This window comes from Saimiri boliviensis, chromosome 10, assembly GCF_048565385.1.
Source record: "Saimiri boliviensis isolate mSaiBol1 chromosome 10, mSaiBol1.pri, whole genome shotgun sequence".
Lineage (NCBI taxonomy): Eukaryota > Metazoa > Chordata > Mammalia > Primates > Cebidae > Saimiri > Saimiri boliviensis.
The window spans coordinates 109,697,236-109,714,916 of NC_133458.1; the positions used below are offsets into that span (position 1 = coordinate 109,697,236).

A 17,681-nucleotide genomic window follows, 5' to 3' on the forward strand; every position below is an offset into this window, starting at 1 on the left:
AGAGCAGGGAATTGATTTTCTGTTTCCCAGTGCCTAGAAGAGTGCCTGACACCTGGTAGTTGCATAGTAACATTTGTTGAGTGACTGACTGAGTGAGCAAATGAACAAGTGCTTCACCCACCATTCTCTCTTTTCTCCTGCTACTAAGGAACAAAGTGAGTTCTGGGGTTTCATGCTTCACGCTGCAGACAGCTTTAGTTTAACTCCTGTGGAGTACCTGAAATCTGAATGAGAGAAAAAATGGCAGGAAAACATGCTTTTGTTCTCACAATTGTTTTTGTTGATATAGAAGCAACTTTTATTTTTGTTCTTGCATTCAGAAATGCCAGAAACTCCTTGGGTGGCCTGAGAAACATCAGTGACTGGTGGGACTGGAGTCTGACCACACTGCTGGATGGCCTGTACCCGAGAGGCTCCCCATCACCCCGTGTGCCAGGGGCTCAGGTGAGCTTTCCATTTCCTCCTCACAGGAGATCATCTCAGAAAAGTCATCTTGCAGTGGGCGGAACAGTCACTGATGCTGAACTGCAACAATGCATAGGTTCTTGAATGATCATGCAGGTGTGAGGCCGGTGGCTCTCCAGCGGGTGCCAGGAGAGCATCCTGTTCCTTTCCTGCCAGAACCATTCACCCCATCCCATAGCACCCCCCCCTGAGCTGCACGAGATTCTCCAGATTCCTGTGCTTGCCAGGCCTGAAAGAGACACAGGGGCCACGGCAGAGCCTCAGGAGCCCTCAGGCTGATGGGATGCGAGGTCAGGGCTAGTTCATTGTGCAAAATACCCTGAAAGGGAGACAAAAGAAGCACCCAGAACCAGAGGAAATGCAAGGAAGCTTCCAGAAAGAGGTGAGGCTGGTCCCAAGTTCTGAAGAAAAAGTCAATATGCATTTTGCATAATCCCCATTCCTTGCTCATCTTTTATTTTCAACCCCTTTCCCATGTTTAAAAATGAAATATGCCAGGCACGGTGGCTCACACCTATAATCCCAGCCCTTTGGAAGGCTGAGGCAGGTGGATCACGAGGTCAGGAGTTCCAGACCAGCCTGGCCAACATGGTGAAACCCTGTCGCTACTAAAAATATAAAAATTAGCCAGGCGTGGTGGCGCGTGCCTGTAATCCCAGCTACTTGGGAAGCTGAGGCAGGAGAATTGCTTGAACCCAGGAGGCGGAGGTTGCGGTGAGCTGATACCACACCACTGTATTCCAGCCTGGGCAACAGAGCTAGACTGTCTCTAAATCTAAAAAAAAGAGAGAAGTATATTTGTCCTTATTCCTTAGGCAGTTTATTGCTAGTTTTATTTGATTGTATTCTATACAGTCTCCTGAGCTGATAACACTGGAGAAACTTTCAAAAAAGAGCAAAGAGAACATTCTCACGCGCCCTAAGTCACAAACATCATCCGAACGCTAGCCCTTTTCCAGGACAAGTCTGAGGAAAGCTTGCTGCCTTCGAATGTTGGTTGTATCCCTAAAACAGTGTTGGAAGGAAAGCGAAACTCTGACCTGTACCGTAGCAGGTGGGGTTACCCAGAGCCCCCTCACACCTTCTGAGCACTGCTCGGTGAGGAGGCTAGAAGTCCGCATCACACCAGGGCCTCCTCGTCGGGTTTTCTTCTTTCAGCCTGGAGCTCTTGGAGGAAAATGCTACCTGATAGGTGGCTCCGTAATTAAGCAGCTGAAAGGTTTTCCTAGCCATTTATGCAAGGTAAGATGTTCCTTTTCCTTTTGCTTCCAAAAATAAATGGAATTAGAGAAGTCTAGGCTGCGCTGGGGCAGGATCCCGGCAGATGATTTGAACCTCTCTGAGAGTTTGGTGGTGATTGGAATTGTCGATGCCGGGGCTGGGAAGAGGGTGCACCTCGCCCTTCCTTCCTTCGCCCTTATGAACCCTTTCCCAAAGCTGCTTGCTTCCCTGGCATTCTGCTGCAGGTTTATTCAATTCACTCTTTGGCCTTACAGACCAGCATTCTAGACAAAACTAGGATTTTTAATTAAAAAAAAAAAAATCCATATCCTTTTCTAATGGGGAGAGTGAGCCCTGAGATGGGCACTTTACCTGGCATCTCATTATGGGGAAGTCTTCAAGTGGTCCAAGCCTTAGACCTGTGTATACCTCAGATGCCAGCCTCCCGTGGGTAGAGCCTTGATCGTGTAGCTTGAGCTCGAGTCTATAGACCATGAATGTAACAGGCTACAGAATGATCCTATGAGGAGAGAAGGGCACCATGTTGCAGGACAGAGCATGTGCTCACATGTGGCCTGGCCAGGCCTGGAGACCGTGGATTGCAGGGTAGCTTTAGGAATAGCATCTGTGTCTTCTTCTGACTGCTGGTTTGTTCTACAGGCTCCCAGGCCATTTTCAGCGCTCATCGAAGACTCTCTTCCTATGTGTAGCCCCGAAGTTGGAAGCCTTGAGAAGCCCTGCCTGATAGACCCAGAGAACCAAAACGTGACCCTGAATGGTCCTGGGGGCTGTGGGGCAAGGGAGGACTGCGTGCTTAGCCTGGGCAGAACAAGGTCAGTGAGATTCAGAGGGCCAGCACTCTTCCCGCCTGCTGCCGCCACTCCAGCTCTGGTGCCTGCAGGACGCGGCACATCTGTAGCAGATGCAGCCTCCAGACAGGTCCCCGAAGGCCAGTGCACCACTGCCAGGGGCTCCAGCAAGACTTGTCATTGTTGTGAATGACAGGAATGTCACTCAGGCTCAGGCCTTGCATGTGGGAAAGCACAGAGCAAATGTCCTTTCGTAAAGTGGTTGCTAGAACATCTAGAGCTCATGGAAAGTAAGGAGCATTTGTTGCGTGCTGACCTTGTGCCAAGCTGGGTGTTCACTGACTCATTTAATCCTCATCCAGCTCTGTGGAGTAGGCTTACTTTTCCTATGTGGTAAGGATGAGGGGCGGACGTTCAAGTGCGTAACAAGCTAGATCTGAGGTCAGGCTGCCTGCTCCATCCAGCCAGTCACACTGTTGCCCACATCCGACCCTGGCCCCCTGGGCAGCACGCACCTCATGCTGGGTTAGAGCTCTGTTGACCCAGTGGTAACACTGATGGTCTTAGACCAATGGGGAGCTATAGGCAGTTACACTAATGTGTGCCTTTGAGGAATACCCTTTAAGAAAACAATGATAGGCCAGGCGCGGTGGCTCACGCCTGTAATCCCAGCACTTTGGGAGGCTGAGGTGGGTGGATCACGAGGTCAAGAGATTGAGACTATTCTGGCCAACATGGTGAAACCCCATCTCTACTAAAAATACAAAAATTGGCTGGGCAAGGTGGCGCCCACCTGTGGTCCCAGCTACTTGGGAGGTTGAGGCAGGAGAATTGCTTGAACCAGGAAGTCAGAGATTGCAGTGAGCCAAGATTGCGCCACTGCATTCCAGCCTGGTGACAGAGCAAGACTCTATCCAAAAAAAAAAAAAAAAAAAAAAAAAAGTAAATGATTTAGTTATTACTAAATACAAATTAGTATTTAATAACTGCCTCCCCCAGCTTGTTTGTTCCAAATGGGATCTCTAGAAAAAAAATAAAAGAAAAAGAAGTATTCTTGAGTTCCTGGGGAGAGACACTGGGCATCTCTACCTTACATAGGGGCTTGGGAAATGGAGGCCTCTCTTCTCCAGGTCCCTCCTGCCTGAGGGTCCCCTGGGCTCCTGCAGGGAAGGGGGTGTGTCAAGAAGTGAGGACAGAGGGCTATTGATGCCGTCCCTTAGATATAGAGGGCCATCTGTCCAGCCGCTTGAAGCCCAGGCACTGTTTTTCCTTGCAAAGCCTTGCATGAGGTGTTCCCAGCATGGGACCCGCAGTTCGGAGCCTCGTTCGACTTCTGCACCTTCCTTCCGGCCCTGCCATACCCCAGCATGTGCTGCTTTACAGGCCTGAAGCCCACGCGGCCCTGTCCCGACTCAGGGCCAGCACATGGATTGACTGCAGCACCAGGGCCGTGTCTGTGCACTTCACCCTCTATAACCCTCCGACCCGACTCTTCACCAGCGTGTCCTTGAGCGTGGAGATTCTCCCCACGGGGAGTCTCGTCCCCTCGTCCCGGGTGGAGTCATTCAGCATCTTCCGCAGCGATTCAGCCCTGCAGTGCTACCTCGTGCTTCCTCAGGTAAGCTGACCTGCCTCTTGGGCCTCCTGGAGGTGCACAAGGAGATGGGGCTTCACCTGGGCTGGGCTTCCACCAGACAGGACTCGTTCCCACCCATGTACCCACCCCTCTGGGCACACTCTTTTCATGGCCCCTCCATGCAGCAGACATCACACTAAGTGCGGGGGCACAAGATGAAGAAGACCCCCCATGGGGAAACCACTTCTCACATGTGTGGCAAGTGAAAATATAGACCTGTCTTGAGGTACCAAATTCATCACGGGGGAATTGGGCCTGATGTTTAGATCCCCCTGGGGATTTGGCTCAGGCTGCTGTAAAGAATAGCGTACACAGGGTGCTTTAAAAAGAGACATTTATGGCCACGTGTGGTGGCTCACGCCTGTAATCCCAGCACTTCGGGAGGCCAAGGCAGGTGGATCACCTAAGGTCAGGAGTTCGAGACCAGCCTGACCAACTTGGAGAAACCTAGTCCCTACTAAAAATACAAAATTAGCCTCTTCTGTGTGGGTATACACAGGGAAAGAGAGCAAGAGAGAGCTGTCTAGAGTCTCTTTGTGTAAGAACACTAATCCTGTAGGACCAGGGCCCCATCCCCACATATATCCACACTGGGAGTTAGGAATTTCACTTGTGAATTTAAGGGAACACAAACCTTCCATCCATAGAATCCGGGATCTTGGTGAGATGAAATCTGTCCACACAGCTTCACCGAACAATCCAAAACACCAGAAGTCACTCTGAGTTATTCCTTGAGAATGTTCCTGATTTTCTGCCTGTAGTTGACTTTACTGCTATGAAGAACTAAGTCCTGCTGACTCTTCAGGTCAAGGTTACTTTGCCTTAGCAGTGAAGAGGGGGTGTCCCAGGAAGTTTTAGACTCTAGGGACTGTTCGGTGACCCAGGAAAGGCTGAGATTTGCATAAAGCTCAGTGCACGCTGGTGTGGGAGGGAGGGTGGGTAGGAGCCTGGGACACTGGTCAGGGTCTGCCTGGGAGAGACACGTGAGGCACTTACCTTGGGCATCAAACTTAAGAGGCACCACAGATACTTGGTAATCAAAGCAAACACTATTCTGGTGCAATATTTATGAAAAATCAGAATTCATATCAAAAAGTTGTATTGGACAAAGTATGGAAATTGTAGACAATGGCAGGATCAGTTTTCCTGACAGTTTCTTTGCCTCAGGCTCCAATAGGGCTCAGCACAGCACTGCTGTTAGTCACCTTCAGCACCCAAAAGTGAAGCCTGCTGTGATTCTGTGTGTAGCTCCTTACAACGGGCCAGTGGGGCACAACGCAGGTAACTCCAACAGAGGAGAGCGAAGATGCCTAAAGCCCTGCCCATGTGCTCTGGTTCCTCTCAAAACCATAACTAAATTTGAGTTTGGCTCGGTGAATGAAGGCATGAATCAACAGATAACTCAACAATGGAAAGAGAACCACATAGAGAACTTTAAGAAAGTGCTTATAAGGGAGATTTAGAAGGCTTTACTTGGGGCCTAGGTGCAGTGGCTAACACCTGTAATCCCAACACTTTGGGAGGCCGAGGCTGGAACATTGCCTGAGGTCAAGAGTTTGAGAGCAGCCTGGCCAACATGGTGAAACTCTGTCTCTACGTGAAATATGAAAAATATTAGCTGTGCATGGTGGCCTGCCCCTGTAATTCCAGCTGCTCGGGAGACTGAGGCAGGGGAATTGCTTGAACTAGGGAGGTTGCAGTGAGCCAAGATTGCGCCACTGCACTCCAGCCTGTGAGACAGAGCGAGACTTGATCTCAAACAAACAAACAAACAAACAAAAAAGGCTTTATTTGGCTGAGAAAACTACTAATATATATGTATATAGTTCATATGTTGTCTATTTCACATGTACACAGAAACTCACTATTTTGAGTGGTGCCAGGGAAGGACTGGAGGCTTGGCATGGCAGTGGGGAGGCCTAGTGGCTGTAGATGCCTGTACTCTGTGCTTTCCCTGAGTGCAGAGACCATTTCAGGTTCTAACCCCTGGCATGGAGTTTCTGTGAGTGCTTGGCTTATGGAGAGGCACCAAAGCACCCCAAGTGCCTACTGAAGAGCAAGCGTAGGATTAAACTTCTACAGAACCGGAAATGGGCCTGCATCCTCGCTACTCAAAGGTAGGGGAGCTGGTCACCTGTAGGTCTTCGAAAAACAGTTTCTCAGCATTTGTGTTGATCTTGTTTGTTTACACTGTCTCCGCCAGCTGGTCTTCCTGGTGCTCAGCCTGATACATCTCTACGTTCAACTCCACCGTATGATGGACAAGGGTGTCCTCAGCTACTGGCGAAAGCCAAGGAACTGGCTGGAGGTACCCTCGCTTGTGTTATTTTCTTTTTGAAAAATAGCAATAAAGTATTTGTATCTTAAAAAACTAATTTAAATAAGAAATTGATTATGCACTAGCTGCCGCCACCATGACTGCAGTTTTCTCCCTGCGTATGGCAATCTCAAAACAGCCTTTGAGATCAGGCCTCCTTCAGTTTTGTCACAGTTAGTCACATACCACATGAATCTCAGCCAAGGCTGTGGTCCCATAAGATCATATGGTGCTAAGAAATTCCTATCACCTAGTGACATCTTGACTCTGACCCTGTAAAGGCCTAGGCTAAATATGTCTGTTTGCAGCTTAGTTTTTAATAAAGAAGTTTAAAAAATAAAAATTTTACAAACTTTTAAAACTAGAAAAAAGATTTTAGAATAAGGATATAAGGAAAATATTTTTGTACAGCTGTGCAGTATGTTTGTGTTTAAAGCTGTGTTATTATAGAGTCAAAAAGTTTAAAAATTTAAGTTTTTTAAGTAAAAGAGTTACAGTAAGCTAAAGTTAATTTATTACTGAAGAAAGGAACATATTTTTATAACTTTAGTGTATCCTAAGTGTGCAGTGTTTATAAAGTCTACATTAGTGTACAGTAATGCTCTAGGCCTCCACTTTCACTCACCACTCACTCACTGTCTCACCCAGAGCAGCTTCCAGTCCTGTAAGTGCCCGACACAGAGGGACCATTTTTTACCTTTGTACTGGATTTTTACTGCATCTTTTCTATGCTTAGATATATTTAGATGCACAAGTACTTACCATTGTGTATGATTACCTACAGTATTCAGTATAGGAACACGCTGCACAGTTTTGTGGCCTGGGAGCAACAGGCTGTCTCAGATAGCCTAGGTGTGTGAGATAGTCTGTGTTTGTGGATGTGTGCCCTACAGTGTTCACCCAAGGACAAAATCACCCAGTGATGCATTTCTCTTAAGGCATCCCTGTCATTGAGCAATGCATGACCATAACACACAACCTGTGTCACGTGGGGTGCCAGGTAAGCCTTTCCTCAGGAGCCATCTGAGGGTCTTTCTGCTGGATGTTGCAGCTATCCGTGGTTGGAGTGAGCCTCACCTACTATGCAGTTTCCGGCCACCTTGCTACTCTTGCTGGAGATGTCACTGACCAGTTTCACAGAGGACTTTGCCACGCATTTATGGACCTCACCCTTATGGCATCATGGAATCAGGTACGGGGGTGCTCGGGGCCATGCAGATAGAGGCGATGCATTGTGATGCCATCCAGAAGGCAGAGGTCACATAAGCTCTACAAGGTGTGAGGCAACATATTTGCTCCATATTGAGAGATGATGCTCTGAGCTGGCAGATGGGGGTGGCCAGGACAGTGTAGGGCCTGGAGAACTTGAGACATGCTTTGCATACTAGGGTATGTGGCTTCTACATGGAGCAGAGCCCAGGAACCTGGAACTCCCCCAGTGCTTCCAGGGGACCCTAAGGGGCACGGGAAGTAGGTGTTGGTGCAGTGTGGAGAAGGGAGGCTAGTGCTGACTTGCTTAGACACACCATTTTCTCTCTTCCTCCTGGCGACAGTCATAAATGCAGGCAGTTTTAGCCACTCTGCCAGTGAAGACACCAAGGCTAACGGAAAGCATCCAGGCCCTCAGTTGAAGGAGGTCTGGTTTCAAAGTCCCTGCACCTCCTTCTTCTAGGTGGCCCTTTCTGCAGGCAATGGTTCCCCATTCCCTGTAGGGATGGGAGCTCCTACCAGGAGGACCAGGCAAATGTGCACAGATGGGCCTGGATGAGCCCTGGGGAGAGGGCCTATGAGACAGGGCGGGATCCCACAACAGCATGGGACGTTGCCTTCCTGTGGTGGTGGAAGATGAGCCCACATATTCTGCTTCATTGCCCTGCTGCTGTCAGAACCAGCCCCTCCCCTACCTGCCTTGTCTTCCTTTTCCCATCTAGAGGGTGGTCAGGGTACCACGGCCACTCCCAGGGCTGAGTGGTTCCTATGGCAACCTAGAGAACAAGGGCCAGTTCCCCTCCAGCTTCAGGCCCTCCACCCCAGGTTTGTCAGTTTCCCCCACAGCCTCCCTCTCACTCCTTGGCTCGTGTCTGCTCTGTAAGGAGAACCAGGCAAGATGAGGCTGGTTCCTCTACACTTCTTCCTCCACCAGTGCCCCAGTCCCGGCCTCCTTGTTGGAGATCGCTTTGTTGCAAGCAAGAGAAGTTCCCTAGAATAGAGGAAAGAAACAGGTTCTAAAGGAGCCCAAGCAGAAGAAGATTTGGCTTTTCTCCTGAAGTAAAAAAAAAAAAAAAAAAAAAATACATGAATCTGATGAGAGAGAACACTCACACAGCAAGGCACAGCAACTGTCACTCACAGATTGGCAGCCAGGGACAACAGAAGCCTGGGCTGCAGGGTGAGCTGGTGCCCCTGGCTCAGGAAAGCTGACCAGGGTGGACAGAGTCCTGTCTTGTGTGTGTCCCACTTGCACCAGTTCAGAGAGACTGGAAAGCAGCCTCCCCTGAAGTTTCATAAGCTGGGGAAACATAACATGCTGTGCTGAAGTGTTGGGCACCCTCTCCTCAGAGGAACGGGAGCAGAGCCCAGGCTGTGCCAAGTAGTTCCTCCTTATCTCTGGATGTTGTGTTCCTAGCACGTTCCACATTTATTGTGAGAATTACAAGCAAGAAAAGGGGAAGAGCTGGGCTGGCTAAGGCCAAGCAGGGACCTGTTTTGCAGGCACATATCAGCATCTACTGAAGTCTTCATTAAGCAATTATGTGATTTACTGTCTGTCTTCCCGGACAAGGCTGGAAGCTGCAGAATAGAGAATGTATCTGTTTTGTTCATTACTGCTCCCCCGGTACCAATATGAGGGCCCGATGAGGACTGGCTGCTTAATTTATTGGCATCTCTCTCTGGGACAAAGCTAGAGGAATTTAGCTCTAACTTCAGTGTAGGCTGCATCCAGGGTGCTGGAAGAACAAGTCATCTTCAAGATAAACACAAATGACTTTCTAATGATGGAATTTAACACCCAGGATTAAAGAGCTATGATTTGAGTGTGTGAAAATAAAAATGCACAGACTTTAGAATCAGCAGACCTAAAACTCACTCCCAGCTCCTCTTTGACCATGTGCCATTAGGCAAGTTTCTTTTTTCAAGTCTTAATAAGATAGAACTATGATACATACTTTGGGGGTTTTGCTAGGATTTGAGAGTGTGTGTGTGTGTGTGTGTGTGTGTGTGTGTGTGTGTGTGTATGTTTGTACATACATATGCAAACATATCCTTGGAACATCTTGGCGTCCAGAAGACGTTCCATATATGAAATTCATAATAATGGCAATTACTCAGAAGGCTTTATGGCATCCCTCAATCCGATGCAGGCAAGAAAGGGGCCCTTCCACTCTGTCCACAGGAAGTTTATAGCTGTGTTGTCCAATAGTTACCACTAGCCACACACAGCTATTGAGAACTTGAAATGTGGCTAGTCCAAACTGAGATGTGCTGTGAGTGTAAAATACTCACTGGAATTCATAAACTTAGTATGAAAATTAAAAATGTACTGGGTGCAGTGGCTCTCGCCTATAATTCTAGCATTTTGGGAGGCCAAGGCGGCAGATTGCCTGAGCTTAGGAGTTCAAGACCATCTGGGCAACGAGGTGAAATCCGGTCTTTATTAAAATACAAAAAAGGAAAAAAAAAAAAAAAACTAGCCAAGTGTGGCAGCATGTGCCTGTCGTCCTAGCTACTGGGGAGGCTGAGACAGGAGAATTGCTTGAACCCGTTGGAAGGCGGACGTTGCAGTGAGCTGAGATTGTGTCACTGCACTCATACTCCAGCCTGGGTAACAAAGCAAGAAAGAATCCGTCTCAGAAAGAATTTGTTTTTAGTGTAAAATATCTCAATAATTTATATGCTGGTTACATATTGAAATGATGCTATTTCACATTATTTTACATATACTCATTTATACAAAATATATTATAAAATAAATTTACCCTGTTTAATTGTACTTTTTAAAACATGGCTACCAGAAAATTCCACCCATAGCTTGCATTGCATTTCTCTTGTCTGGTGCTGGCTAAAGCTCCATTCATCCCCATTCTCCCACGTGCGGCCCTGCCTGCTCTGAAGGGGACCTGAGGGGTGACAGCCACTCACAGACTATCTCGGTTTTGGTTGTCAGAAGTCATTTTTGACCTTGTCCCAGTTGCCAAGGAAACAAACAGAAAACCTTGATTCGTTGCCCATGTAAATTTTAAACCATCCAGCTGTCATTTCTTTTCTCTTGGACTTATAATTTTGGTGACAGCATATGAGATCACACACCCAGAAGGACGTTCCTCGCGAGCCCGTGGTAGGGAGGGGGGAAGGGAGCAGCCTTCCTAGAGGCCTCCCGAGTATGGACGAGTCTGGGAGGCTGTATGCCCCTGGGTCTGCTGTGTCTCCAGTTGTACTGTGCTTGTCTGTTCACACTGTTTGTCTGAGCCATAGACTCTAGAGCTATAACAGGGGAGTGACTCCGGCTTTTTCGAGGATTACATTATTTTTTTTTGAAACAGCGCCTCCCTCTGTTACGCAGACTGGAGTGCAGTGGCGTGATCTCTGCTCACTGCAACCTCTGCCTCCCAGGTTCAAGTGATTCTCCTGCCTTAGCCTCCCAAGTAGCTGGGATTACAGGTGCATGCCACCACTCCCTGCTAATTGTTTGTATTTTTAGTGGAGACAGTGTTTCACCGTGTTAGCCAAGATCTCCGACCTTGTGAACCGCCCACCTCAGCCTCCCAAAGTGCTGGGATTACAGGTGTGAGCCACCACCCGGCCACGAGGATTACATTTTTAAAAACCTACTTGGAGAGTGTTAGTGACCTATTCTGTACATGTAACGGGTGGGAAGGAAACAGGCATGCACTAAATACGTTCTTTGAGCCTCCTTCATGGCGCTGATTTTCTTACAGCTCAAGAGACTGAGGCTCAGACAGGGAGAACAGAACTGGGGTGGACAGAGTCCCATCTGCGCGGCCTGCTAGACCTGCTCCATCCTGGTGTCCAAAGAAATGGCCAAACCAGAATTCAGAGCAGGTCTTCTGAAAATGCGTTACGATTTGTACTTACCCCTGGTTCCAACTCACCCTCCTCTGCAGACATCTGCACTTGATGCCCCTCGGAGACTCATGGTCTATATGACATCAAATCCAATGAACTCTTTATGTACTGCTGACAGCTGTGAATATGTCCTCACCTTCCAGTGACTGGCATGGCACACTGACTGCTCTGTTCTTTTGTCTCAGAGGGCTCGATGGCTCCAGGGAATCCTCTTATTCCTCTTGACATTAAAATGTGCCTATCTTCCTGGCATTCAAAACACAGTGCCGTCCTGCTCCTCCGTGATGCGCCACTCACTCCCCAGCGTCTTTGTAGCAGGGGTAAGAACTCTCACCTTTATCAGGTGATCTCCCTCATAAACCGTTGATCTGGGTACTCTTTTTAGCCTTCCTCAAGGGAAGAACAAACTGCTCTCAAGGTGAACACTGTCTGGAATTCCAGTCTTCTAATCCCTTACAGTGCGCTTTTAGATAACTGATATCAACAGTTATATAGTAAGTTATGGTCATAACAATAACCATGATTTATGAAACACTTGCTCTGTACTGTGCCTTACAATAGCATGTTATTATTACAATATAAGTAGTTATTGTCACCTCCTGAGCTTTCTCTAAGTGCCAGGAATGGCACTTTGGGCCTTTCATAGATTATTTCATTTAACTATCACAACCAAGCTATGGGCAGGCACAGTTCTTCTTAGAAGGTTCTCAGGAATGCCTGCCTCAAACCCCAGGGCACAGCCAGGTCTTCATCCAGGGCTGGCCCTGAAGTCTGGTCTGGAGGGGGAAGCCCCAAATCAACAGGTCCAGAGTACAACTTGGAGCCCTGCTTAAGTTTCTGGGGTGCTGGTGATTCCGATCTGGTCCCAGCAGGGAAAGAGCTTGCTCCAACCTGACAGGCCCTAATACAGCACAGAATTGCAGTCAGGGCCGAGGGAGAGTCTTGGCCAAGTGACCTGAGTTTGGAGGCTCTAGCTGTCAGGATCCAGGCCACACAGGACACCAAGCACAGATCTCCTGCTCCAGGTAAGGGGTTCCCCCAAACCCTGAGGAACACATTCAGCAAACCACAGCAGAGAGAAGGGACTTAAGAGTCAGAGAGAGTGGCATTCTAACGTGGCTGTCCCACACCCTAGCTCATGTTGTGAACAACAACCAGTTGCCCAACCTTTTCCTCTAGAAAAAGCATCGATGATGTTTGCCCTGATGGTTATTACTGGCCTTTAAGATGATATACACATAGAATTTATGGAACAATTAAACTAGTCATTGTTAGGACCATTTAGCAACATGCAAAAATGCTTTTATGTAAGGGGAGAAAAGCCCAGGATATAAATAATTTGTGTCCAAATTAAGTAGCAGAGTTCTAACTGTGCAAATATAGATTCACAGGCACCAGGAGGAGACGGGAGACCACCCCGCTCAGTTTGTCCAGCTGTAGACTCATAGATTGTGCTTGCTAGCTTCTGAGTCCCACTGATGTCTGATTTCACCTGTGGAGTAAATAATACTAAAATGAGTCCCAGTGCATTCATAGGGAAGTCTTTGGGTACCTGTCCAGGGTTACACATGGAGGCCAGCAAGGACCCACACAGAACGCAGCCCGTGACTATAGCTGCAGCTGGGTGGGTCTTCTCTGCAGGCCCGTCCACAGTCTGCACACAACGACCATGTGGACCTGCGGGGTGACTGCCTGGTGATCTGACATCCAGGTGGAGAAAGTGCTTGTCAGCACCAGAGCTGGTTGGAGCAGATGAAGGAAGAAGCATGAACAGGGTCGGTGACAGAACCCCTCAGATTTCAGACCAAGTTCCCAGTGTGTTATAACCGGGACCGTGAAACCTAAGCTTGACCAAATTCACATCAAAATCAGCAAGACTTCTCAATGCTTCCTAAGTGGTGTATTTTACTAGGCTCTGGCCAGGTGCAGGGGACATAAAGATGACGAGGGAGCTGCCCCCTCATGGCAACCATGGCCTGCTAAAGGGGGCCAAAGGCCAGGGGAGCAGGCCACTTGTCACCACAGGCAGAGGAGGGGCTGAGGAGAGAATGGCCCTGGCAGGAAGAGCCCTTGAAAGGGAGGAGGGAGACCAGCGGGGCTGGCAGGGGTGCCAGGAGGGAGGCCTGGGAGAGGGGTGAGAGGGTGACACCACCTTTTGGTTCAAAACTAGGGATGGTGGGATTGATTCACACTCCCAAAACTGCCCCTCCAAGTTTGTCTCTGTTTTAAACATTCAAAAGTCAAGTCTCCCACTCCTAAGGTCAGTGCTCTCTGGCTTTTCTTTCTGCAGCTGGCAGGGGCCCCTATGCTGGCTGCCGTCTCCCACCTGTGCCGATTCCTGCCTTCTACATGGGCTCTACCACCTGGCACCTTCACAGACGCCTTCGCCATGCTGCTGTTTCGTTTTCCTGGAAGAAGCCAGAAAGACTCCTTCCTTGGCCTTTCCAAGTCTGAGCAGCGGGCCATGGCTTGTTACTTTGGGGCCCTTTTAATAGTCTCTGCCACATTCTGTTTTGGAATGGTAAGTAAATGTGTCCCCGACTTTCAAATCATGGTTTGTACAAGTTTCATTTGCTGTTGGGGTGGAACTGTATGTGGACGGGGCCAGGCAACACAGGTCAGATCTCATGGTAATGAATCCCTGGGGCCCAGCCCACCTGCCCTGGGACATCAGGTGAGTCAAACACAGTTAGTTTGACTCTCCCTTGCCCTAGAACAGTCCAGCACGACAGCAGCCACCCCATGGTGCCACCTCCTCCAGGAAGCTTCCCTGGTCCTACTCACCCTGCACTGAATCACATCATTTCTTGCTCTGGACTTCACCTGCAATCTCACGCTGCCTCAAGGGTATCTGTTTCCTTTTCTCATCTTATCAGAGGTGCACTCCAATCAGCCACCCTCTGCTGGACGTGTTCTCCAGGCTGCGGACCGAAGGAGGAATGACTCCCTGTTTCACTCCCTCCTGCTGATCTGCCGCTGGCAAATCTAGTCATATCACAGCCAGCTTAAACTCCTTCAATGGAAAAAAAGGTTCCCCCATGGTCTCGTCCTGCTGCCTGGACTTGGGGTCAACAGATTTAGCAAATAAAACTGGAACCCAGTTTCAGTTAAATTTCAGTAAACAGTATTAAAGTTTTCAGTATTTGTAAGCCCCCTGCAATAGTTCAGACATGTTTGTGTTAAGTTATTTGCTGTTGACCTGAAATTAAAACGTAACTGAGCGTCTTATATGTTACCCCTCCGTGCCGAGGCTCTCACCTGCTCTGCCCAGCCCGACCAGGATTGCTGTGTCCACTCACAAGAGTGGGACTCATCACTTCTATTTCCAGAAAGCCCTACAGGTGTTCCTGTGGAAGGCTCATGGTTGGGACCCCTGTCTGTGCTTGGCTAGGCCTGTCGGCGTGCTGCCCACACTTACTGCACGCGCCTTCCCTCAGATCCCTCCACTGTGACTCATTCAGCGTTAGGTTCTGAGACAGGGTCAGTGTGTCATTCCCTCTAGAAACTCTCCCAGCACCGATCCCCCCCAGGACCCCCAAAGGCTCTGAGCATGCTCCTTAATGCACCCATTGTCCTGTGCTGTTGGTTTTGGTCTCCTTTTGAACTCTAGCCACATTCCTAGCGGGCGTATTGGTGTCCCTGCCTTCTAGGGTAGTTCCTGACACATTGTAGAGCTCACTATAAGTTCAGTGAATTGAATATTCCAGCTTTGTAAGTGGATTAATATTCTCTGCAGTCCTTAAAAGTCTACCGGTATTCCAGTTTAGGAGCTAGAGGGAAACTAAAGCGAGTGCTCGTGTTCACACCTTGACAACACTCAGACCCCAGCCCTTTGCTTTTATCAATGTTCCTAGCTCCCTACTCCTGCTCATCCATGAATGCATAAATCCGTCCATCACCCATCCACCCACCTGCCCACCAAACTAGTTACCTGTCCACCTATCCACCCACCCATCCATCCATCAATTCACTCATCTGTTCATTCATGCACTTATTCAACAAAAACCTAAAGAACGCCCATTATATTCAGGCAAAGGCAAAAAAAAAAAAAAGATAATAACTACCTCAGAGAGCTCATAGTCCATCGGGGAAGACTGACATATTCAAATAATTAGGATAATTTGTATATTTTAAATAGTTTCTAAATTGGTTATGTGATTTGTAGATATTTTCTCCCGACCTGTAGCTTGTCTTTTTATTCTCTTGACAGTGTCTCTACAGAGCAGAAGTTGTAAATTTTGATAAAGGCCAGTTTTTCAATGTTTTCTTTTATGGATTTTGCTTTTGGTGTCCTGGCCCAAATGAATTCCCAAATCCAAGATCACATGTATTTTCTCCTATTATTTTCTTCTAGAATTTTTATAGTTTTATGTTTCACATTTAGGTTGATCATCTGTTTTTAGTTAATTTTAATATAAGATGTGAGGCATGGAACAGAGTTCCTGTTTTTTATAGATGAATATCCAATTATTCCAGCACAATTTTTTTTGAAGAATGTTTACTCCATGCAATTGGTTTTACGACTTTGTCAAAAAGCGATTGGCTGTATCTGTGTGGATCTGTCTCTGGGTTCTCTATTTGTCTCCACTGATCTTCCCTTTAGCAAATCCTATGAGGTCTTGACCACTCTATGGCAAATCCTAAAATAGAGTGGATGAGTCCTCCAGCTTTGCTCTGTTTTGGTTGTAGGTATTCTCTCTCTTTTCGCCTTTCAATATAAGTTTAAGAATCATCTTGTTAACATCTTGTTGTTTAAATCATGTGGGGGTTCTGATTGAAATTGCTGTGGATGTATAAATCAAATTTGGGGGGAATTGACATCCTAATAATATTAAGCTTTTTTCAATCCTAGAATTCTGTATTTCTCTCCATTTATTTAGGTCATCTTCGGTCTCTTTTCATCACTGTTTTATAGTCCTCAGCATACAGATCCTACATAATTATAGGCAATTTTAAAGCATAACTAAAAGTGTCCCCAAAGAGCAAGAAACTTAGATCAGAGACTCATTTATTCTTCCTAAGGAGACCAGGAAGTCTTCACACAGCAGTAAAGGGAGCCTTGAACAGGAGTTCCGCTCATGGTGACAACCGCTGAGAGCAGTGTTTTAGACAGGGGGGCACACGGAGAGGGCCATGCTGGAGTTCTGGTTCAAGCAGACATCGTGTTGAAAAGGATGGCTGGAGTCAGGAGCGGAGGGCCTTGCATGTCGTACTTAGGCACTTGGATGCTATCTTCTGAGACAGGCAGGCAATATTGCATTGAGGTCTCTAGGTGCAAGAGTCAGGCCTTGCTGTCCCCCGTGTCTGTTTTCCTGGTAAAGCTGGAAGGCCTCAGACCTACACTCCAGTGACCTGCGCTTTCAGGCTCCTGAGCATCTTTGCAGAGTTCTAAAACTTTGTGAGGGGTTTGAGGGATTTAGGGACCAATCAAGGACAAACATGACCACAAGAGACAGTAACACACACAAGCTTTATTGAGGTAGTGTTTTGAAGTGTTCCCATGTAGGGGAACTCCCTCATGCTGTGAAACTGTCCATAGGCTTACAGTGTAGGGTTCAAGAACAATCCAAAAAGGAAGAAGAGCAAGGGAGATCTCAGGGGAGAGGGGCAACAGAGAGGGAGCTTATCCCTTAGAAGATGTTGCTCAGCAGCATGGAGGGAAGCTCTGGGTCAGAAAGCTCCTGAGGCCATCGGCAGCTTAGGGTCTTATAATCTTATCGGTGAGTAACAGCTGTCCCCTGAGGTTTTGCAGGATATGTAAAGCTGACAGGCTCTTAATGGCTAAAAAATTGTTTATTTGGGTTATTTTTAAAACAATTGGATGTGTAAAAGATTGAGTTTGGTACCAGCAGGCTTTTGAGCTAACAGCTTACAGCCTGCAGTGAAGAAATAAACCACCTCGAGGCTTATCAAACACATGTTGAGGGCACAACAGCTTGCTGAGCACAAGACCCTTTCTGTCTCCCAGGCACGGGCACAGGGCTCTCTCCTGATGCTCCCCCACAGCTCCGAACGGCTCACCAGGGGACACCAAAACTGAGACACAGACTTCACTTATTGGCATGCACGTTGTGTTGATAATCTCAGTCTTCAAAATTAGATACTGAAAACATCCTTTGCCATACAATGAATTTCCTTGTAGGGTTGA

General features: G+C 47.8%; 1 protein-coding gene across 1 annotated transcript in view; it reads left to right on the plus strand.

The window, feature by feature from the left end:
- PKD1L1 (polycystin 1 like 1, transient receptor potential channel interacting) overlaps positions 1-17,681 on the plus strand; it is a 170,092-nt gene that overhangs the window by 128,938 nt on the left and 23,473 nt on the right. Inside the window, 8 exon segments of the mRNA XM_010341384.3 lie at positions 321-444; positions 1,624-1,707; positions 2,347-2,519; positions 3,879-4,113; positions 6,335-6,439; positions 7,500-7,640; positions 11,719-11,853; positions 13,824-14,054. Coding sequence (XP_010339686.3) covers positions 321-444; positions 1,624-1,707; positions 2,347-2,519; positions 3,879-4,113; positions 6,335-6,439; positions 7,500-7,640; positions 11,719-11,853; positions 13,824-14,054 — 1,228 coding nt within the window.